Source organism: Salmo trutta, chromosome 7 (assembly GCF_901001165.1).
Source record: "Salmo trutta chromosome 7, fSalTru1.1, whole genome shotgun sequence".
Taxonomy (NCBI): domain Eukaryota; kingdom Metazoa; phylum Chordata; class Actinopteri; order Salmoniformes; family Salmonidae; genus Salmo; species Salmo trutta.
Genome location: NC_042963.1, coordinates 20,591,174 through 20,615,636, shown reverse-complemented (window position 1 = coordinate 20,615,636; position 24,463 = coordinate 20,591,174). Strand labels below are relative to the sequence as shown.

The following is a 24,463-nucleotide window of genomic DNA, read 5'->3' as shown; positions in this document are numbered from 1 at the left end:
TGAGGAATCAGCCCAGAACTACACGGGAGGATCTTGTCAATGATCTCAAGGCAGCTGGGACCATAGTCACCAAGAAAACAATTGGTAACACACTACGCCGTGAAGGACTGAAATCCTGCAGCGTCCGTAAGGTCCCCCTGCTCAAGAAAGCACATATACATGCCCGTCTGAAGTTTGCCAATGAACATCTGAATGATGGGGGAAAGTGTTGTGGTCAGATGAGACCAAAATGGAGTACTTTGGCATCAACTCAACTCACCGTGTTTGGAGGAGGAGGAATGCTGCCTATGACCCCAAGAACACAATCCCCACCGTCAAACATGGAGGAGGAAACATTATTCTTAGGGGGAGTTTTTCTACTAAGGGGACAGGACAACTTCACCGCATCAAAGGGATGATGGACGGGGCCATGTACCGTCAAATCTTGGGTGAGAACCTCCTTCCCTCAGCCAGGGCATTGAAAATGGGTCGTGGATGGGTATTCCAGCATGACAATGACCCAAAACACACGGTCAAGGCAACAAAGGAGTGGCTCAAGAAGAAGCACATTAAGGTCCTGGAGTGGCCTAGCCAGTCTCCAGACCTTAATCCCATAGAAAAGCTGTGGAGGGAGCTGAAGGTTTGAGTTGCCAAACGTCAGCCTCGAAACCTTAATGACTTGGAGAAGATCTGCAAAGAGGAGTGGGGCAAAATCCCTCCTGAGATGTGTGCAAACCTGGTGGCCAACTACAAGAAACATCTGACCTCTGTGATTGCCAACAAGGGTTTTGCCACCAAGTACTAAGTCATGTTTTGCAGAGGGGTCAAATACTTATTTCCCTCATTAAAATTGAAATCTTTTTATAACATTTTTGACATGCGCTTTTTCTGGATTTTTTTGTTATTCTGTCTCTCACTGTTCAAATAAACCTACCATTAAAATTATAGACTGATCATTTCTTTGTCAGTGGGCAAATGTACAAAATCAGCAGGGGATCAAATACTTTTTTCCCTCACTGTATATATACTGCTCAAAGAAATAAAGGGAACACTTAAACAACACATCCTAGATCTGAATGAAATAAATAATCTTATTAAATACTTTTTTCTTTACATAGTTGAATGTGCTGACAACAAAATCACACAAAAATAATCAATGGAAATCCAATTTATCAACCCATGGAGGTCTGGATTTGGAGTCCCACTCAAAAATAAAGTGGAAAATCACACTACAGGCTGATCCAACTTTGATGTAATGTCCTTAAAACAAGTCAAAATGAGGCTCAGTAGTGTGTGTGGCCTCCACGTGCCTGTATGACCTCCCTACAACGCCTGGGCATGCTCCTGATGAGGTGGCGGATGGTCTCCTGAGGGATCTCCTGCCAGACCTGGACTAAAGCATCCACCAACTCCTGGATAGTCTGTGGTGCAACGTGGCGTTGGTGGATGGAGCGAGACATGATGTCCCAGATGTGCTCAATTGGATTCAGGTCTGGGGAACGGACGGGCCAGTCCCTAGCATCAATGCCTTCCTCTTGCAGGAACTGCTGACACACTCCAGCCACATGAGGTCTAGCATTGTCTTGCATTAGGAGGACCCCAGGGCCAACCGCACCAGCATATGGTCTCACAAGGGGTCTGAGGATCTCATCTCGGTACCTAATGGCAGTCAGGCTACCTCTGGCGAGCACATGGAGGGCTGTGCGGCCCCCCAAAGAAATGCCACCCCACACCATGACTGACCCACCGCCAAACCGGTCATGCTGGAGGATGTTGCAGGCAGCAGAACGTTCTCCACGGCGTCTCCAGACTCTGTCACGTCTGTCACGTGCTCAGTGTGAACCTGCTTTCATCTGTGAAGAGCACAGGGCGCCAGTGGCGAATTTGCCAATCTTGGTGTTTTCTGGCAAATGCCAAACGTCCTGCACAGTGTTGGGCTGTTAGCACAACCCCCACCTGTGGACGTCAGGCCCTCATACCACCCTCATGGAGTCTGTTTCTGACCGTTTGAGCAGACACATGCACATTTGTGGCCTGCTGGAGGTCATTTTGCAGGGCTCTGGCAGTGCTCCTCCTGCTCCTCCTTGCACAAAGGCGGAGGTAGCGGTCCTGCTGCTGGGTTGTTGCCCTCCTACGGCCTCCTCCACGTCTCCTGATGTACTGGCCTGTCTCCTGGTAGCGCCTCCATGCTCTGGACACTACGCTGACAGACACAGCAAACCTTCTTGCCACAGCTCGCATTGATGTGCCATCCTGGATGAGCTGCACTACCTGAGCCACTTGTGTGGGTTGTAGACTCCGTCTCATGCTACCACTAGAGTGAAAGCACCGCCAGCATTCAAAAGTGACCAAAACATCAGCCAGGAAGCATAGGAACTGAGAAGTGGTCTGTGGTCCCCACCTGCAGAACCACTCCTTTATTGGGGGTGTCTTGCTAATTAATTGCCTATAATTTCCACCTGTTGTCTCTTCCATTTGCACAACAGCATGTGAAATGTATTGTCAATCAGTGTTGCTTCCTAAGTGGACAGTTTGATTTCACAGAAGTGTGATTGACTTGGAGTTACATTGTGTTGTTTAAGTGTTCCCTTTATTTTTTGAGCAGTGTGTATATATATACACACACACACACAGTATGAAAAACAGTATAAAAGAAATGGGAAGTGTCCAATGTTTTAATGTCTCTATATACGGTACATGGGACAGCCTGGACAATTAAGGCCTTTAGGTCAGGAGCCTATCTCCTGTATCTGTAGCGTGACACAGCTTGATATATATCGAGGCATTGGGTCCCATTATTTAAGTCTTTGGTATGACTCAACCTGGGATCAAATCCCCAACCTTCCAATCTCACTCTAACCACTCAGGCCACTGAGTTGATATTCTGAGTAACTTTCAATTTTTCTCGCCTCAGTTGTTCTCTGACACTCAATACCTGTAAGCCAACTTAATTTCCTCAAACCACCCAGGATATCTGATGTACATACGAAAATAGACCAGAATAACGGCCTCTCTCATTGCTTGCTCATATTGAATGTTGTATTTTCCCCTCAAGTTGAATCAATATCAGATAACTTGTATCAGATTTGGTTATGTAATATCATATACGTAGGCTATTAACTACATAACCAGTATTGTTAAACTGATTTTTTTAAATGTTCATGAACATGGCTTCCTGTATGACTATGTTGACAGGTTGTGCAACCAGAATACGCAGACACAGAACACGTACATACACACCACCTCACCGACCCCCCCCCCCCCCACGCAGCCCCCTAAAACCCATCATAATATTCATCATCGCTAAATCACAAAATCCCTAATAGGTTTAAAACAGTGGTTATTTTATCCCCCGAGCCCTGAATTTGGCCCCGCTGGCCACCAAGGTTTCCATTTCACCGTGATGACAGCACAGGCGGCCATATTGATGCGGCTCAAACTCAAACCAGACCTCCCAGCCTTCTCCTTTAGACTGGGGGGGGGGGGTTCTGTAACACCCACACAGAGAGAGGGAGAGAGAGAGAGGGAGGGCTGGCCGTCTCACTGTTAACCACAGTGTCCACTCCGATAAGTGTTAAGGGTTAGGTTTTAGACCAAGTCTTGAACCTACCGAAGTACAAATTTACAGTTCAATGTCTTGGACACACGTAGACACGCACACTTGGAAAGCTGCCAGTCTTTGTCACGCCTAATCATGGTTTAATACTTTGGCAATGTACTGTTTCTTTGTTTTCACTGGAAATGCAACCTCTCGCTATCTATAATGTCTTGCGCGGATTGAGTCTCTGCAGGGTTTGCCTATTGCTTTCAACGGTCGTAAGAGACCACACTTTTGCTTCGGGAGATATCAGATGAGCTCCATGTGCGTGTCGCACATTTTGAATTCCGATTTTCGGCTCTAGTCATGCGTTGCTGTCAACAGGATAGCTCTGTACTTAAGTGTGTGTACAACACTGTATTGTGTTGACGGCAATGCGTGACATTAGGCTGGAGTTTATGGAGCAAAATCCACATGTGACAAGTCAATGTGGTCAAGTGTCCGTTAAATCATCCGTCTGGTTCTTCTATCTAACCCATTGGCCCACTCAGTAGAACTCTCTTATTCTATATTGTGTCAGAAAATCTCATGTTAAATATGTTAATCTGGCAACCCTGTTTTTACCTCAATCTGGGTTGTGTTCATTGGGCATCAACCATAAGAAAACAGACTGAAACAGGGGAAAGGACGACATGGACCAGTCCAATAAGAAAAGCTTTTCTCTTTTTCCGTTGCAAATTGTTTTAAAACGTGTTCGGTTGTGTGCCGTATTGAAGACGACGTTGGCGACCCTGTGTCTCCCTCCTCTCTCCAGGAACTACCATGTGTTCTACTACCTGTTGGCTGGAGCCAGTGAGGAGGAGAGGAAGACCTTCCACCTGCTCAAACCTGAGGAGTACCACTACCTCAACCAGGTGGGCTCTCCACACACACACACACACACACACACACACACACACACACACACGGAATCAGGATGTAGTATGGGTGTATTCGTGTGTGTGTGTGTGTGTGTATCCTGTGGTCACATGTAATCGCAAGAGAGCTGTTTAGACTGCAGGTGAGGCTAATGGTTGCACGTCAGTTGGATGTTTGTCTCGCGCTTCAGTTCCTAAATGGAGCCCGTCTCAACACCTCTGGCTGCTGATTGCTTTGACCCACATTTCGAATGTGTGTGTGTTCACAGCACCACTACTGTGTGCGCTCGCGCATGTGTGTGTGTGTGTGCGTGCTCGCGCGTGTGTGTGCTCACGCGTGTGTGCACACATCTGCCTACTTTGGCAACAGATGCATATACAGATTCACAGGACACTGGTGAAAATCTGAATCCTTTGTTCCTTGGTTATTTTTTGGCATCCCAAAAAAGTAACCGTTTTTTTTTTCTCCCCCTCCTCTTCCCCCAAAACACCCCTAATCCCCACGACAACAAACCCAGCTCCACACCGTCTGTTACTATGCACCGCTGTTTCCATGGCGACAGCACGAGTGGAGAGTTAATCTCGATTCCTGGCGCGTGCAGCGGAGCTGGCAGTGTCGTGTGTTTGTGTGTGTGCGCGTGTGACGATTGGCATGTATGTTCATGGTGTGTAAAGCAGTCTGTGTTTTTGTATCTCTCTGTCGCTCTTTCCGTCTTTCTCTCTCTCTGTATGACCGTGACCGTATACGTGTCTGTGAAACACGTGCACGATACAAAGGACATTCTCCGAACAGATTGCTGTTGTCTTTTCTCCTTTTTTTAGTGAAGAATATAAGCTGTCATGTGCAATGCATGGCAGCATTTGCTTGTGTCTGTGTCTATGTAGCCCATCCCCAGTGAACCCTCCTAACCCTATCTTGGAGCAGGGTGTGAATTCCTCCCACAGCTGAGCAGTTCTGTTACTCTTACTTCCTTCCTGTGTCCATGTGTCTCCACAAAGAGAGGGAGGGAGAGTCTGGAGTGTGTCACCCTCTGTTCTCTCCCTCTCTCGCTCACTCAACATTCTTGGAAAGACTGAGATCTTTCTCCGCAATTCAAACCAGTTGAGTCATTCATTTTTCAGATCAGGTCATTGCTAAATGGATTTAATTATCGCAGCTTTGAGGATTTGTGGTCTCTGTGTGTGTGTGTGTGTGTTTAGAACAGTTTTAGTGAATCTTCCCCCGTGTATTAACAGTATGCGTCATCTCCTAGTCAGTCGAGTGAGTGTGTTTTGAGTGTGTGTTTACATACCTCTCTCTAACCACCTCTACCTTACTTCCAGATGACAAAGAAATCCCACAGACTCCACTGGGAAAATTACTATGAGAGCGAGCTGGTCAGTATTGTGTGTGTGTGTGTGTGTTTAGTTGTGCATACCTCTTTTGCGTGTGTCTGTGTACATGTGGGGTCGATTTGGTGCTGGGTTGGGCCTCGGTTCTTGTCACGTCTTCACACACGTGAGAACACACTCCTGTTTGTTTTTGGAGTGTGTGTTGATATCTTTCAGTGTGTTGTCTCCCTGCCGTTGTCTGCACAGCCTTCACTTATAGTGGTCTATGTAGTGGTCATTGTGATGTCCTGTATCTGGGATACTGCTTCAAATCCAACCCCCCCCCCCCCCCCCCAGTCTGAGTGTCTGTTTACATGGCATGTCTCAGGGGTGAGTCTATGACCTCCCTGCCCTTTCGTCTGCAATCCCTGACCCTTGAGCCAGAGGAGATGATGTCAGAGTCCGTCTGTCGCGCTGTGCCTCCCAACGCTTCCTGACTGCTTGGCTGTTCTCTTTCCCTCTCTTTTCTACTCTCTCACTCACACGCTCTGAAACATAAACAATCACAAGGAGCGTCTGACACAAGATCACAATGACCAAACATGTTTGCCGTTGTTTTTTTATTTGGGATGTGGTATGTTTCTGGCTTGGTGGCTGTGGGTGTATTTCCGTGTCTCTTTTTGGGTTCACTTTGGTCGAATTGCGTGGGTGTGAGAAGCATGCTGTCGTAGTACACATTTTGAATGATGAGCACTTTCTCACACAACACCGGTGGCCAGTCAAAAGGCATTTACCGCTAAAGTCAGGATTGGCCCCTTGTCCTAATCACAAACTTGAAATATTTCTCGCACTGATATCAATGTGTGATTTTAAAAGAATCTTTTGTGACACACGCAGTATCTCAAGTCAGAATTCGGCCCCAAGTGGGAACATCACTAAAAGCTATATGCCATATGTATCCACTTTTATCCCAAGCATTTTCACCATGTACATTTAGGGTTAACTTGATGACACGGCGTGGTAAGTAAACAGTAGCATATGCGCTGAATAAAATACCTTTCTCTGTTTGAGAAGGTAAAAAGAACAAGAAGGGAGCTTTCTTCAGTCATTCCCTCAGTGACCTAAACCGATTTTGTTTTGATTAGACAAGTATCAGAGTTAAGGGTTTGGTGTCGGCCCAGAGATTCTAAGTTGGAACTGGCTGACAATGATCTCTCTTTGTTTTCTCAACTTCCTTTGACATATCGCATTGCACCGTTTGGCATTTGAAAAAAAACGAACAACGAACCCAGCAATTTGGACATTCTCTTCTTTACCCAAGCGCTTGTGAAGCCTCAAATCTCATGTTGGAGAAAGTGCACATTTTCACCTCAGAAATTGCCCGTTACCCACTGTACCCTGGAAACTGTAAAGAAATCCAAACAGTAGGGAAGAATGTTAAGTGGTTTTAGAAGCTGATCCCGTTTCGTGTGTATGTGTGTTTGCTCTCTGCACCATCATTAGAACTGAGAGGAAGGCCGCTCTCTATTAGCCCTGCCAGTGGCCACCAGGCTCCGAGCACGGAAGGACAACCTTGTGTGTGTTTTGGCTTGACCACCTCCCTTAGAACAACAACCAAACACTCCTATGCCAAAAGGCTGTTGTATAAAGCAGGCTTATTCAGTTCCTGGCCTGGAGGGCCAAAGTAGTTAAGTTAAAAATATATATATATTTTTTAAAATGATTGATTCATGATTAGCAATCAACCCTGATTAGAAGGAGAGAATGAAAACCAGAGCTCCAGGACCGAAATTGACTGTCCCTGATTTTTATTTTATTTTTTAGAGATTGTGTAAATCAGATAAGATGTGAACTAGAAAAAGATATGGTAGGGTGGTTGAGTCAAAAGTAGTGTTAGAGTTTGTAAGACATGCCTAATAGTTAGTGCGTGTGGTATTCTACGGTACAGGTGTATATTGTATGGTGAAGTGTTGTCTGTTGATAGCGATACTCGTTACTTCAGCAGGACTGCTTCACTGTGGAAGGGGAGGACCTGAAGCACGACTTTGAGCGGCTGCAGTTGGCTATGGAGATGGTGGGGTTCCTGCCTGCCACACGCAAACAGTAAGTACACTAAACACATATGCATGCGCGCGCACACACACACACACACACACACACACACACACACACACACACGCCCCGCATGTCTGTCTCTTTCTCCCTTTCTCTCTCCATCTTTTCCACATAATCATTTCTAATGCAGTCGTCTAGGTTTATCCTCACCTTAACTTGTATTTGACTCCCTCCCTCTCTCCCTTCCTGTCTGGTAGGATCTTCTCCCTTCTGTCTGCTATCCTCCACCTGGGCAACATCCGCTACAGGAAGAAGTCCTACAGGGACGACTCCATAGACATCTGTAACCCGGAGGTGCTGCCCACCGTCTCGGAGCTGCTCGAGGTATACCTCCTTGTCTATTAGTCATTCATTCACTCGTTTTCTTGACCCGTTGATTCTGATATCTGTGGTGTTTTATGATGTCCCTTGTTTTTTGTCTCCTTCACATTTCACCCATCGAGGTAATGGGAGTGTCTTCTGTTGTGTTGACAGACAAGGTTGACAGCTACTTCAGATCCCTAAAACTGAACAATGCTACGCTACAGCAGTTATTAGTATAATGACTGTTCGCAGGTCAGCTATGGTATGGTTGAGCTGCAATATTATGACCTACAGTTGGAAGTCAGAAGTTTACATACACTTAGGTTGGAGTTATTAAAACTCGTTTTTTAACCACTCCACAAATTTCTTGTTTACAAACTATAGTTTTGGCAAGCGTCCCACCCCTGGTACACCCAATCAACAACAGGTGAAATATCAAGAGCGCCAAATTTGAAAACAATTAAATGTCATAATTCAAATTTCTCAAACATACAACTATCTTACACCCTTTGAAAGATAAACATCTCCTTAATCTAACCACGTTGTCCAATTTCAAAAAGGCTTTACGGCGAAAGCATAAAGTTAGATTATGTTAGGACAGTACATTGAAAATAGCTGTGTGTAATGTTTTGTCAATGCAAAGACGGGTGTCACCAAAAGCAGAAAACAGCTAAAATTATGCACTAACCTTTGACACTCTTCATCAGATGACACTCCTAGGACATTATGTTATACAATACATGCATTTTTTGTTCTATCAAGTTCATATTTATATCCAAAAACAGCATTTTACAATGGCGTTGATGTTGAGAAAATATTTTCCCTCCAATACCGCCAGTCAATCAGCACAACATATTAAATAATTACTATTCGAAACCATTGGTAAAATATTATATTGTCATTCAAAGAATTATAGATGAACATCTCGTGAAGGCAACCGCATTGCCAGATTTAAAAATAACTTTACTGGGAAATCACACTTTGCAATAAACGAGGTCCTGTGGTCAGAAAAATAGGCTTGGCGATACAGACTAGGCGCCATGTTGGAGAGATCTAAAATCAAAAATACTATGTAAATATTCCCTTTGATTATCTTCATCAGAAGGCACTTCCAGGAATCCCAGGTCCATAACAAATGTAGTTTTGTTCGAAAAAGCTCATAATTTATGTCCAAAAAGCTCCGTGTTGTTAGCACGTCCTGTAGGCTACTCAAAAACATGAACGACGCCCGCGGGACTTGTCTTCACCAAAGAGGGGGAAAAAAATATTTACGTTCGTTCAAACATGTCAAACGTTGTATAGCATAAATCATTACGGCCTTTTTCAATCAGAACTTCAATAATATTCAAGGCGGACGATTGCATTCTCTTTTAAAACGTATTGGAACGAGAGTACCCAAACATGCACTCGCGCGCCAGAGTAGTATAGGCCATCCGCTTATGACCAACTTTCCAAGCCTCTTGTTCGGTCAGTTTTCACAGTTGAAGACTCAAACCACTTTGTAAAGATTGTTGACATCTAGTGGATGGCGTAGGAAGTGCTCAATGATTAATAAGTCCCTGTGTGTTTCAATAGAATAGGCTTAAAAGTAATTCAACACATCAGATATCCACATCCTGTCAGAATTTGTCTCAGGGTTTTGACTGCCATATGAGTTCTGTTATACTTACAGACACCATTCAAACAGTTTTAGAAAATTCTGAGTGTTTTCTATCCAAATATGTTAATAATATGCATATCCTAGCTTCTGAGTTGGTGTAGGAGGGAGTTAAAAATGGGCACATATTTTTTTCAAAATTCTCAATACTGCCCCCTAGCCCCAACAGGTTATTAATTAAACAGCTTGGAAAATTCCAGAAAATGATGTCATGGCTTTAGAAGCTTCTGAGAGGCTAATTGACATCATTTGAGTCTGGATGTGTACCTGTGGATGTATTTCAAGGCCTACCTTCAAACTCATTGCCTCTCTGCTTGACATCATGGGTAAATCAAAAGAAACGTACATCTGTACAAACAATAGTACGCAAGTATAAACACCGTGGGACCAAGCAGCCGTCATACCGCTCAGGAAGGAGACGCGTTCTGTCTCCTAGAGATGAATGTATTTTGGTGCGAAAAGTGCAAATCAATCCCAGAACAACAGAAAAGAACCTTGTGAAGATGCTGGTAGAAACAGGTACAAAAGTATCTGTATCCACAGTAAAACGAGTCCTATATCGACATAACCTGAAAGGCCGCTCAGCAAGGAAGAAACCACTGCTCCAAAACCGCCATAAAAAAGCCAAACTACGGTTTGCAACTGCACATGGGGACAACGATCGTACTTTTGGGAGAAATGTCCTCTGGTCTGATGAAACAAAAATAGAACTGTTTGGCCATAATGACCATCGTTATGTTGGAGGAAAAAGGGGGAAGCTTGCAAGCCAAAGAACACCATCCCAACCGTGAAGCACGAGGGTGGCAGCATCATGTTGTGGGGTGCTTTGCTGCAGGAGGGACTGGTGCACTTCACAAAATAGATGGCATCATGAGGCAGGAAAATTATGTGGATATATTGAAGCAACATCTCAAGACATCAGTCAGAAAGTTAAATCTTGGTCGCAAATGGGTCTTCCAAATGGACAATGACCCCAAGCAGACTTCCAAAGTTGTGGCAAAATGGCTAAAGGACAACTAAGTCAAGGTATTGGAATGGCCATCACAAAGCCCTGACCTCAATCACATAGAAGATTTGTGGACCCAACTGAAAAAGCATGTGCGAGCAGGGAGGCCTTCAAACCTGACTCAGTTACACCAGCCCTGTCAGGAGGAATGGGCCAAAATGCACCCAATTTATTGTGGGAAGCTTGTGGAAGGCTACCCGAAACGTTTGACCCAAGTTAAACAATTTAAAGTCAATGCTACCAAATACTAATTGAGTGTATGTGAACTTCTGACCCGCTGGGAATGTGATGAAATATATCATTCTCTCAACTATTATTCTGACATTTCACATTCTTAAAATAAAGTGGTGACCTAAGACAGGGAATTTTTACTAGGATTAAGTGACAGGAATTGTGAAAAACTGAGTTTAAATGTATTTGGCTAAAGTGTACGTTAAACTTCTGACTTCAACTGTATCAATAGAGTCTTGTAACTCTCATTTGATTTACCCATGACTGAGGTGAGAGGATGTTCATTCTTTTTTTTCTCCAAAATATGTGTTACATTTTTTCAGCTCAGGTTTACAGACACAGAGATTTGAATACTGTACATATGGACATTGGTTCTTGACATGTTAAACTGTTTGGCCTGTACACAAGCAATGTAAAAGAAACATTACACATTCATTTGTATCGTAGAACGCATGAGCTGGAGTTGGCATGTTGATTCCTGTGTATTTTAATGGCTGTAAGGAATGCAAATGGATTTGGTTTACAGTCGCAGTATGTGACGCAGAGTAGCAACAACAGGGCTTTATTACTAACTCACTGTATCACCTGGTGTCCAGTTTGGAGATGGGGTAAAAATGTATTCCAAGATGATTTGGGTTTGCATCCAGCGTATCATTTGATAGTTTATCATTTTGCGATGCGTTTTTGGCTTTATTGATGGAGTCATCCCACTGGACACAGACCTCAGTTTAACGTCTTGTTTTGATTTGCATTTGTTCGAGTTGTCAACAAACGTAAATTCAGCGTGAAATCGACAACAAATGTCGCCATGTCATTGAATTTAGGTTGAAAGTTTGAAGAAAATACATATCCCTTACTTTGATGATGATTTGCAAATCCAATCAGTTTTCCACGTTGATTTCAACGTCATCATATTTTGTTGAAAGGACGTGGAAACAACGTTGATTTCAACCAGTTTTTGCCCAGTGGGATAAGACTTGTTTTCATTTTCGACATTGAGATGTCTTTTGAAAACTGTGTGACTCGAGCTCATGACAGCCAGAATATTGTGCAATATATATATATACACACACACACACAATCAATTGTGGCATGGCATCCATAATTCGTCACCGAATTGTTTTCAAATGTTTGCGTAGACTGCAAATCGTTTTTTATGGTTTTGATTGCCACAGGCTAGCGACGAGGCCAATGCAAGGGTACTAGTGCAAAGAAATCCCTCATAAATCAAATATTTCCAATGAGATACACACCACCCTTTACGAATCCCATCCTACTCCTGACAGTTTGTTGGAGTATTGTCACCCCCAAAAGCTGACAGTGTTGAAATGGTTGTTCGAGCAGAAATGGCTGAACTTGCACTGTAAATACATGGTGGTCTCATTTGAAACTGACAAAGCCCCGTTAGGACCAGCGTGTGTGCGCGCACACACACACACACACTAAGCTAGACATTATACTGTAGGACTAACATGATTAGACAATGGGCGTGTTCCATTTGAGGAACTCAAGTGGGAGACATAACGGGAAGAAAAAGCATGGCAGATGCGTGAACCAGACAGAACAGGAGGTCCAGAGAATATCTGTTTCTATTCAGAAGTTGTGCTGAGAAGAGTGTCCTTATTTTTGGGGTCCGGATCACATTCTCCTTACAAAGGAGACTTCTTGACCCTTTTCACACTACGGAACTGAGCCAAATCGGCCCATGGGAAACTGTACCGCAACCAGCCTGTATACACCACAGTTACTGGAACCATGCTGAAAAGGAAAATATCTGAGCCAGCACTTTATGGTTCCGATCAGGTCGATTAGTGTGAAAAGGGCATCAGATTTGGATGTATTGTAGCCCCAGTTCTCTGACTCACGCTTCCACTGCAGTGCTAACGAACCCACACAAGTGCCTTGTGGGATTCGACTTGCATTAGACACGCCCGCCTCCTTAACCACAGCTCTTACACTCTGTGCCCTGCTGCATCTCCCTCCTACGGTAGAACCGCAACACATCGTCACTCTCCGCTGTTGTTCCACAGCTACGGCGTCTGACTGCTAATGCTGGCAGCCAGCTGAGCATTTCTCCTGTACCTCAGAATGTAGCCTGTCTTTGTCACAGGTGATATATCTAATTGTGCTGTGCTTTAAAGACCAGAATATGTCATAGGAGGGCATCAAGGTATCTTTCTACACTACTTAAGCAAACTGACTGACATAACGCCTACATAGCGCTATCAAAACCATGACGTAACCGCTAGCTGATGTCAACGTACTGTAGAAACTCTGACTGGAGCGTACTCGACAGTCGGCCATGCTGTTCTCATTTACCTCAGAAGTGAGGGATTGCGTCGCTCTACCCACGGACACAAACCACAAGGATTACGCAGTCTACCCTGTTGAGTCACTGATAAAATGATCAAAGTGTGTTGGAAAGCCTGACAAGTGTGCCACAGGGTATTATGCAGAAAGGGGAACCAGTTGGGTGTTTTTAAAGGAAGAGAGTCGTTTTTGTGCCGCGAGTACCATGTGATTTATGTGGACGTGAGATGAGGCACATGCTCACCACATGTTCAGGGTCGGAGAGAGTAGAAGCACCTTCGAAAGGAAATACTGGGGTTTCTCAATGCTCTGGTACAGTAGTCGCAGTGTCACGTTATTCAAACAAGGCAGGGTTTTGCTGAATTAATGGGATAGCTCGGCCCAAATTATTAGATACAATGCAATTAATTTATACAGTGGAGTGACAGCCCGCAACTGAGGATTTGGGTTTGCTTACTTGGCTAGGGATAAGCTTTAGCACTAGTGTCTGCTGCAAAACAATGGGCTTGATAGCTGTTAGCGCTTTTCTAAAAGCATGCCTAAATCACCTCAAAACCACTAACATAAGCAGCAAATATCTAGAACATAAATATGTATCATATCATACCATGGGTGAACTATCGGTCACCAATTCACCATCTTTGCGTTTACTACACTGTGGTGTCACGTGAGCAGCACTTTCCACAGGGAAAGCTAATTGGCTGTAGTGTAGACTGATGCATGAATGGGAATATGACTGGCTCGGACTTCCTGTTTCTTGTGGGGGGGGCAGAACAGGAAGAGGAAGTGGAGCAGGGTCAGATGGTAGAGTTGACAGACTGGTTCCTCTGGCCGGACCTCAGGGTCCCAGTAGGGCTAGGTGGAGCTAGGACGGTGTTAAGTGATGGGACTGTGACAGTAAAACAGTTCCAGGGTCAGTTTGGGCTTTGCTTCAGGGCACATTTCCCATTAGCTTGATTGAGAAATGTATTAATATACAGTAACAGCACAGATTTCTTTTTTATGTATTAAAAACCTTGCAAGAGAATGGAATCTAAGCGCGCTTACCAGGCGACAGTCATGAAGCACAGACCAATCAGTGAGCAGTAGAATTAGCTTCGCACCCAGTGGGGGATTACCAAGAAGTATGAACTTAAATCTGATTAGTGTCCCTCACAAATGCTGCTGTTTACATCAAAGACCATTTTATAAAGGAAGCAACTGAAAGATCAACGCCCTGCCGCTTCACTCTCTCTCTCTCTCTCGCAAACACACGCGCACACACACAGGGTACCCTCTGCCGCGTCCTCAGCAGCATCTGTCAGCATAATCCCAGTGGATGGATGAGTGGTCAGATGTGTGTGCAGTGACAGCTGTCTCTCTCAATGGGCTGTCTGCTGGGGCCAAGGCTAGCAGGTTCGTGAGCGCGTGTGTGTCTGTGTCCTGCTCTACACAAGGAAGCTAATCTCAGCTAACCATATCAGTGTCACTTAGAAAGAGGGGGTTGAGTAGAGTATTGGCTAACCGCTATCTGTTATCTAATGTATGTATGCAACTAATAGCTATGCACTCTATTCAGAGTGACTTCCTGTCTCTGCTTTCTGACTGACCTTGTGCTTGTCTATGTCCGCAGGTGAAGGAGGCGATGCTGTTCGAGGCTCTCACCACCAGGAAGACTGTCACGGTGGGAGAGCGGCTGATCGTGCCATACAAACTGGCAGAGGTGACCGCGAGATTTCCTGCTCTTTTTATGATAACAAACATAATAACACAACTGCACCAGACCACACAGGCAGCTTTGAACCCTAGCTGACCCCACAGTGACAACAACACAGCCTCAGAGCTTCAGAACTCTCCTAGCTATTTCATCTTGTATAAAGTTTAGGGACTTAGTTTATAGAGTCGTGTTTATGAATTGTTGACAGCTGAAATTCTTAAGGACACTACTTGTTTGCTTGGATTTGCTTTCCTTCCGCCGAAACTCAAAAGGCTTTTGTAGTCCACAGGGGGAGGGGCGTACAATACATTCCAAAAGGCCTCGAGAAAGCAAAGCGGAGTTGCTTTGTTTTGGCCGCAGAGTGCGTCAGTGGTCAGGGATTATAAGGGGCCGTCTCAGGAGGGTTTGTTGTGGTGGCGCTGACTCCCCCATTCCTCAGGGTTGTGGCGTTGTGGATATCTTCCTCTGTGACTTTCTGTTACTATGTGGCGTTAACCCCCTTAGCGCCAATGTATGCCAAATCTCGCAGAGAGCCTATTTGAAATGACATTAATACAAAACCTGGGTTGAGTTCATTGACGGAAAAAGTTTCAAAACATTTTTGCAACAGCAAACATTTACATTTACATTTAAGTCATTTAGCAGACTTACAAATTGGACAGAACTGTTATTTTGTTGTTATGCCTAATGAACACGGCCCAGCATTCGCGTTCAACCATTTCATATGAGTTCCTGCCTGTCACCCACCAAGGCCCCCTGGGGGTGTTTGTGTTTCAGAGGAAATCCTACACAAGGCTAGTCTATAACGGAGCTCTCCTCCAACATCCCACCCCCTTCTGGTTACACATTAGCGACTAGCTACACAATAGCTGCATCCATCCCCCTAGACAGTCATGTGGTCTCCGCCTAGGAATGTGCAACCTCCACTGGAATATACAGCCGGACCAGAAACCAAATCCTGTCTCTGTCTTCCTCAGCCTCTCCATATACAGTCGTAATAGAGGCTCAGACAATGGGTTTTAAAAACGTAATCCTATAGGAAGACTGTGGCTACGATACATACTCAATTCTTACTGTTACCGTAGCCCTGTTGTTCTGCTAATGCTATGGAAGTCCCCCATCCGCCACAACTTAATGTGGAGAGAGAGAGGTCTTTGAGGAGGTGGAGAGTTAAGACAGAGAAATAAAACAAGGGGCCTTCCACTGCATGGAAATCCCCATCTGTCACAGCCTAATATGAGCCTTTTCGAGAAAGGAGCGAGATTCCATTCAGTGTCAGAAGGAAATCTGCACAGAACAGCACCAAGCATGTTCTCTACACTACAGTACATCAGTAGGATAAGGCTGTGGTTGTTGTTGGCCCGGCAACTGTGGAGAAAGGGATAAGTGACTGCAGAGGCCGTAGCACTTCCCCTGGTCACTGAGACATCTCCTCTCTGCTCCCAGAGGAGAAACTAGGCCTATACCATCTTTCTTCCTCTCCCCCTTACTCGCTTCCCCCCCCCTCTCTCTGTTTCCCTCTGTCACCCTTACTCTCTCTTCTCTCTCTATTGACTCGGGCTGCATTCCAATAGGTTCTGTGCGACCTTTCCCTCCTAACATCAGATAGGTGAGAGAGAGAGTGTTTATTAATTGTTTTGGTCCAGTAGTAAGGCTTCTTCTCTCTGTTCCCAACTAAGGGGTTAACACACATGAGGAACGGCCTGACCGGTCGGATTCTTCCCTGTAGCTCAGTTGGTAGAGCATGGTGTTTGCAACACCAGGGTTGTGGGTTCGATTCCCACGGGGGGCCAGCACAGAAAAAAAATGTATGAAATTGTATGAAATGTATGCATTCACTACTGTAAGTCGCTCTGGATAAGAGCGTCTGCTAAATGACTAAAATGTAAAATGTGACTAAAATGGATACCTGGCAGTTTCCTTCTCTCATGGCTTAATTGCCAGTCTATTCCACTGTCAATTATATATTACCAAGCATTAACCTAGTTATTTCATGAAAGATGTCCTATAAAAAGGAGCCTACTGTAGCTAAGGCTCGCTGCATGCTAGCTAATGAGAGAGAGAGAGCGTGTGTTGTAATTAACCACGGCTCTGCCGTGCATTCATGTGCTTTAGATTAAATAGTGCCACTCTATATCAAAGCTATTTAAATGTCTTTGCAGCTAACGTACACACAATCAAACACACACACACACACACACACACACACAGTCTTATTTTATTAACCTTGTGGTGACACAGAATTGATTCTCATTCAAAATCCTATTTTCCCTAACCTTAACCCCAAAACCTAACCTTAATCCCGAACCTAACCTTTAACCCCTAACCCTAAATCTAAACCCTAAACCCCCTACAAATAAATAGCCTTTTTCCTTGCGGGGACAAGCAAAATGTATCCAGTTGGTTGAATCTTTGTTTGTTTACTACTCTTGTGGGGACTTCTGGTCCCAACATGTATCGTTAAACATGTTACACACACTTCTATAAACTGGCATCACAAACAGGCAACCAATTGGACACAAACGCTTCAAAAACACACACACACACACCCCGTCGGAGAAGAGGCTAGCAAGTTATTTGCGTTGCGGTCTCATGCAGGGTGTTGTTTTACTCCTCCTGTGGCTCGCGGAGCGCGTTTGTAAGACATTAGAGAGAAATAGCAAGGCCCCCTCTGTTAGGCTCCTCGGCAAAGGCTTCTAATTACCAAACACCAGCCAAGACTTTGTTACAGACTTGACCCCAGAACAGTTTACTAAACTCTCTCTGATAACTTCCCTCTAATTATTTTGTCAGCCTCTTGGGTGGCCATCTCATAAACTTTGTTTTCAGGCAGTTTTTTTCTCCTCTCCATCAAATTCCATTTCCTGACATTTCTAGCACTGTAGGTCCATTGTGGTAAATAATTGAATCTGGTTGTGACGTTTCCTGACAATGGAGGTTCGTTGACGCGACACATTGTGTTTGAAAATCCCTGGTGGATGTTTTGAGCAGTTTTGATTGGGAGTGTCTTTTGAAACTGTTGCATAATGCATGTGGACTTACATAACCTTTGGGAGCAGGAAACAGCGAAGCTCATACCTCTAAAAATAACGCCTAGATCAATAATGCATTAGGGAAGAAGAGGAGGCTTTTTAAAACACATTTTTTGCTTGGTCACGATTCTCTACTCCCCTGGACCTAGTTGAAACTGTTTAGAGACGTACTGCAAATGCACTGTACATTAAGGGTGCGTTCAGGGACACAACACAATAGTCCGTTTTAATAGAAATGTGTTGCGTATCACACATTTTTACTTCCTCATAAATTTGTGCTCCCCTCGACCTAGTCGAATCGGTTTAAACACACGTACCTGCCTGCTGACACTACTGTACCTTAACCTTGCGTGCCCCTGAACACAATCCTATCGAACGTTCATAATAAAGTACAAATGTGTAGTATGTAAGCCTAACAGACATAATTCTCTGTCATGTAAAGTATGTTGGGCATGCCTCCAGTTACAGCACAGACCTGTGTCTGACCAGCCACAGCTCACCAGACTTAAACGCCATTCCCCTTCCATAACACTCCTCTTATAATAGCTTAGCATAGGTCTGTTACGGTGACCGTATTACATCCACAACGGCAGTCACGAGTCATGACCGCAGTCAAATTCCACGTGACCGTCGAGTCCCGGTAACTAGACTTCTCCGAAACGGTGCTCTGTTGGTCATTAATAGCCTACCAAACATGCTTAACTGCCAGTCGCTAATCGCCTGGTACTCAGCGCTCTATTGTCCCTCTAATCACGCTGGCGTTAATGCAAATGCATTCGAATATCAAATGCTTCATGAGAGCCCTGTTATTCAGAGTTGGAGCGGAATAGGATCACCTCATTGCGAGAGCCAATTTCTCATAGCTGGGGGATGCATGGAATGAAATAAGTATTTTGCAACATTTCTGTAGGCTATGCTATGCAATTGCGTAGGAGAAAACAGAGTTTTGATGGCCTCTTAAAAAGAGGAGGCTCCCATCAGTTTTCTCTAGGCTTACTATGTTTATTTTCTTATCTTTGTTAATATTAAGCACATTGCTTCACTTTACAACCGGAGTATAGCCTAGCTGGCTGGCATGAAAATGAACCGCAGGAAAAGCGTCCTCCATTTGCTGTTCAAGTGCATAGGGATGATGTCTTTTTTTCCCCCTGCCCGTGTTCCGACAGGTGCCTGATAATGGCCCATTCGAAATCAAAACAAATTTCACACATATATTATTTAGTATATGTAAAGACGAGATTAAGTTGAGAATAGTCTGATGGGGGAGAATGTTGTCACTTGTGAATAATGCCCAGCGTGTGCAGTCTAACGCAAGAAACAGAGCATGCATTTTTGTTGTTGTTGACTTTTTCAAATCATAGCCGCATGCATCATGTAGCCTAGCCAATAGGCCTATATGTGTTGATAAGGTTTGAATCGCAACTAAAGTGGCCAAATAACTCTAAGCGTAGCCTATAGGTGACCGACCACCTTGATTCGGTCTCATGTGTGATGCCAGGACAACAACCTCTCCCTCAATGTGAGCAAGACAAAGGAGCTGATTGTGGACTACAGGAAAAGGAGGGCGGAACAGGCCCCCATTGACAGGGCTGTAGTGGAGCGGGTCGAGAGTTTCAAGTTCCTTGGTGTCCACATCACCAACAAACTATCATGGTCCAAACATACCAAGACAGTCGTGAAGAGGGCACGACAAAACCTTTTCCCCCTCAGGAGACTGAAAAGATTTGGCATGGGTCCTCAGATCCTCAAAAGGTTCTACAGCTGCACCATCGAGAGCATCCTATAAACTCCCCAGTAGTAGTAGTACCAAAACATTCAAAAGCCATTATCTCAAAAGCGAGATTACAAGTTTTAAACTTTCAAAGCAGAATTACTTTCCCATTGTTCCTCAAATGCAGTGTATGATATACCATTTTGTATCTCTGTCTCTGCTTTCATCCAATGTAAAAAACACCATTTCAAATTGTGCTACATCAAATCAAACTTTATTTGTCACATGCGCCGAATACAACAGGTATAGACCTTACCGTGAAATGCTTACTTACAAGCCCTTAACCAACAGTGCAGATCAAGAAGAGTTAAGAAAATATTTACAAAGTAAACTAAAATAAAAAGTAATAATAAAAAGTAACAATTAAAAAGTAACAACAATAAGAACAACACGGCTACGTACAGGGGGTACCGGTACCGAGTCAGTGTGCGGTGGTACAGGTTAGTCGAGGTAATTTGTATATGTAGGTAGGGGTAAAGTGACTATGCATAGATAACGAACAGTGATGAGCAGCAGTGTACAAAAGGGAGGGGGAGGGGGGTCAATGTAAATTGTCCGGTGGCGATTTTGTTAATTGTTCAGCAGTCTTATGGCTTGGGGGTAGAAGCTTTTGAGGAGTCTTTTGGTCCTAGACTTGCGCTCCGGTACCACTTGCCGTGCGGAAGAAGAGAAAACAGTCTATAACTTGGGTGACTGGAGTTTATGACAATTATATAGGTCCTGGAAGACAGGAAGCTTGGTCCCAGTGATGTACTGGGCCGTTCGCATTACCCTCTGTTGCGCTTTACGGTCAGATGCCGAGCAGTTGCAACTGGTCAGGATGCTTTCGATGGTGCAGCTGTAGAACCTTTTGAACCTTTTGAGGATCTGGGGACACATGCCAAATCTTTTCAATCTCCTGAGGGGGAATAGCCTTTGTCATGCCCTCTTCACGACTGTCTTAGTGTGTTTGGATCATGATAGTTTGTTGGTGATGTGGACACCAAGGAACTTGAAGCTCTTAACCTGCACCACTGCAGCCCCATCGATGAGAATGGGGCAGGCTTTTCCTGTAGTCCACAATCATCTCCTTTGTCTTGATCACGTTGAGGGAGAGGTTGTTGTCCTGGCACCACACGGCCAGGTCTCTGACCTTCTCCCTGTAGGCTGTCTCATCGTTGTTGGTGATCTGGCCTACCACTGTTGTGTCATCGACAAACTTGATGATGGTTCGGATTCGTGCCTGGCCATGCAGTCATAAGTGATCAGGGAGTACAAGAGGGGACTGAGCACACACCCCTGAGGGGCCCCCGTGTTGAGGATCAGTGTGGCGGATGTGGTATCTACCCTTACCACCTGAGTGTGGCGCAGGATCCAGTTGCAGATGGAGGTGTTTAGTCCCAGGATCCTTAGCTTAGTGATGAGCTTTGAGGGCACTATGGTGTTGAACGCTGAGCTGTAGTCAATGAATAGTATTCTCGCAAAGGTGTTCCTTTTGTCCAGATGTGAAAGGGCAGTGTGGAGTGCAATAGAGATTGCATCTGTAGATCTGTTGTGGAGGTATGCACATTTGTGGGTCTAGGGTTTCTGGGATAATGGTGTTGATGTGAGCCATGACCAACCTTTCAAAGCACTTTATGGCTACAGACGTGAGTGCAACGTGTCGGTAGTCATTTAGGCAGGTTACCTTAGTGTTCTTGGGCACAGGCACTATAGTGGTCTGCTTAAACCTCTCTGGGCTAGGTGGCACCAAATCGTCCCACCTACTCAACAGCCAGTGGAATCCCGTGGCGCGATTTTCAAATACCTTAGAAATGCTATTACTTCAATTTCTCAAACATATGACTATTTTACACCATTTTAAAGACAAGACTCTCATTAATCTAACCACACTGTCCGATTTCAAAAAGGCTTTACAACAGAAAGCAAAACATTAGATTATGTCAGCAGAGTACCCAGCCAGAAATAATCAGACACCCATTTTTCAAGCTAGCATATAATGTCACAAAAACCAAAACCACAGCTAAATGCAGCACTAACCTTTGATGATCTTCATCAGATGACACTCCTAGGACATTGTTATACAATACATGCATGTTTTGTTCAATCAAGTTCATATTTATATCAAAAAACAGCTTTTTACATTAGCATGTGACTAGCATGTGACTAGCATTCCCACCGAACACTTCAGGTGAATTTACTAAATTACACACGATAAACGTTCACAAAAAACATTAACAATTATTTTAAGAATTATAGATACAGAACTCCTTTACGCAATCGCTATGTCCGATTTTAAAATAGCTTTTCGGTGAAAGCACATTTTGCAATATTCTGAGTAGATAGCCCGGCCATCACAGGCTAGCTATTTTGACACCCACCAAGTGTGGTACTCACCAAACTCAGAATTACTATTATAAAAATTGGATTACCTTTGCTGTTCTTCATCAGAATGCACTCCCAGGACTTCTACTTCAATAACAAATGTTGGTTTGGTTCCAAATAATCCATAGTTATATCCAAATAGCGGCGTTTTGTTCGTGCGTTCAAGACACTATCCGAAGGGTAAAGAAGGGTGACGCGCCCGACGCGTTTCGTGACAAAAAAATTCAAAATATTCCATTACCGTACTTCGAAGCATGTCAAACGCTGTTTAAAATAAATTTTTATGCGATTTTTCTCATAAAAAAGCGATAATATTCCGACCGGGAAACCCTGTTTTCGTTCAAAGACCAAAAAATAAAAACATGGTGTCGGCTCGTGCACGCGCCTGTCTCATTGTTCTCAGATCGACCACTATCCAAACGCGCTACTGCTTTTCAGCCATGGCCTGCAAAGTCACCATTCATCGTTCTGGCGCCTTCTGAGAGCCTATGGGAGCGTTAGAAAATGTCACGTTATGCCAGAGATCCCCTGTTTTGGTTAGAGATGATCAAGAAGGCCAAGAAATAGTCAGAGAGAGCGCTTCCTGTTTGGAATCTTCTCAGGTTTTGGCCTGCCAAATGAGTTCTGTTATACTCACAGACACCATTCAAACAGTTTTAGAAACTTTAGGGTGTTTTCTATCCAAATCAAACAATTATATGCATATTCTAGTTACTGGGCAGGAGTAGTAACCAGATTAAATCGGGTACGTTTTTTATCCGGCCGTGCAAATACTGCCCCCTAGCCCCAACAGGTTAGCATGCCTTTCATCACCTTATTAAGTAGAGAGCATATTTTCCCTTTGGCTTGTCGAGGCACAATAATCGTCTATCGTGTCACTGTTGGTTTTTTTGGATCAATGACGTGTCCAAAAACTGATTTGTGTGTCTGGAAACACTTAAAGCTTTGCCTCTGAATCTTAAAACACCTAAAGCTGTAGTGTTGTAGCACAGCAGGGCTTGGAGTGTAGAAAAACCAGAGGAACTTGTCATCTGGCATGCTAACAAACGTTGCACTATTGTTGGCTAGTTAACATTGTTAGCATTAGAGGAATGTAGCTGGCATGCTAACATGTTACCAAAGATGGTACAGTATGAAGATTCCTAGAAACTGCTTCTCAAATAAAAATCCCTGATCACGCTTGTAGGCGGTGTTGGCTAGCTAAGCTCATGCAGAGAATTAGTCATCGGGTGTCTTCTTGCACTGAACTGCGTATGTACAGGCCGTCAAATCAAAGTCACTCCTGCGATATAAAGTTGTTTTTGATGAAAAATTAAATCATGTCAGTTTTTTTACTTTCAAACCTTTCACGAAACTTTCACTTCTCACATTGACTTCCCAAATCCTGGTCTGGCCTGTAGAGTCTGCTTCGCGAAGCGTTGCTGGAAGTATCGCGATGTTGGGCCTCTGTGATGTTACACTGATATTGGCTAGCATTGTTAGCATCTCCTATTCATTCTCCACTAGCAAGGCATGGTTCCATGTAGCCTACCGCTGTCTATCCCAGCCGAGTTATACAGTTGGCGCCGGTTTAGAGAAAGTTAAGCTCAGACGGTGTCTTTACAGATATCCACACATTATACAATCCGGATGGACGTAGAAGGAGTTACGAATTATAGATATGCCTTCAGTAACAGGATTTTCAGAAACAAGTAACCCCTAAGGCTACGCTTTGTAGCCTTCTAGGGTGTACATGCGTGAATGCACGGCGTCCAATATAGGGCTACACGTTCTCCAACGTCTCAGCACCACTTCATGTGTCCTCCTTAAAGAACAGATCAGGTCAGAATTCTGATGATAGTCTATTTGTTCATTAGCCTTTCTAAAGTACGTACTTCAACGTTTGACAGTGGCCAAGTGCAAAGGTAGAAACGCGAAGTGTGCGCCTTGGTTTTGCTTTGCTAAGCTGGTGCAGTGCAGGGAGCAGGTGTTGGCTTGGCTCCCAGCATTTAGGAGAGAGTGGTATTACAATGGATCAGCATCCCTGAGTCAATGATACTGTAGCTGGACAGACAGGTGTATATCTGGCTTGAGAGATGTGTACTGTAAACTGACAAACAGGTGGCTAGATAGATATAGAGAGATGGAGATACATAGTTATACTGACAGATGGGTAGATTAATATAATATTATATATACACATACACACACACACACACACACAGTACCAGTCAAAAGTTTGGAAACCTATTCA

General features: G+C 44.2%; 1 protein-coding gene across 9 annotated transcripts in view; it reads left to right on the top strand.

Moving 5' to 3' along the window:
- Window positions 1-24,463, top strand: part of myo9ab (myosin IXAb) — a 234,826-nt gene that overhangs the window by 128,611 nt on the left and 81,752 nt on the right. For 7 of the 9 annotated variants that reach the window (XM_029758347.1, XM_029758343.1, XM_029758341.1 and 4 more), the window contains exons 5-9: window positions 4,332-4,431; window positions 5,758-5,811; window positions 7,748-7,848; window positions 8,058-8,184; window positions 14,980-15,069. In XM_029758347.1, the coding sequence (XP_029614207.1) occupies window positions 4,332-4,431; window positions 5,758-5,811; window positions 7,748-7,848; window positions 8,058-8,184; window positions 14,980-15,069 (472 nt within the window). The remainder of the gene's footprint in view (window positions 1-4,331; window positions 4,432-5,757; window positions 5,812-7,747; window positions 7,849-8,057; window positions 8,185-14,979; window positions 15,070-24,463) is intronic. The other 2 variants (XM_029758342.1, XM_029758350.1) reach the window with 1 other exon arrangement.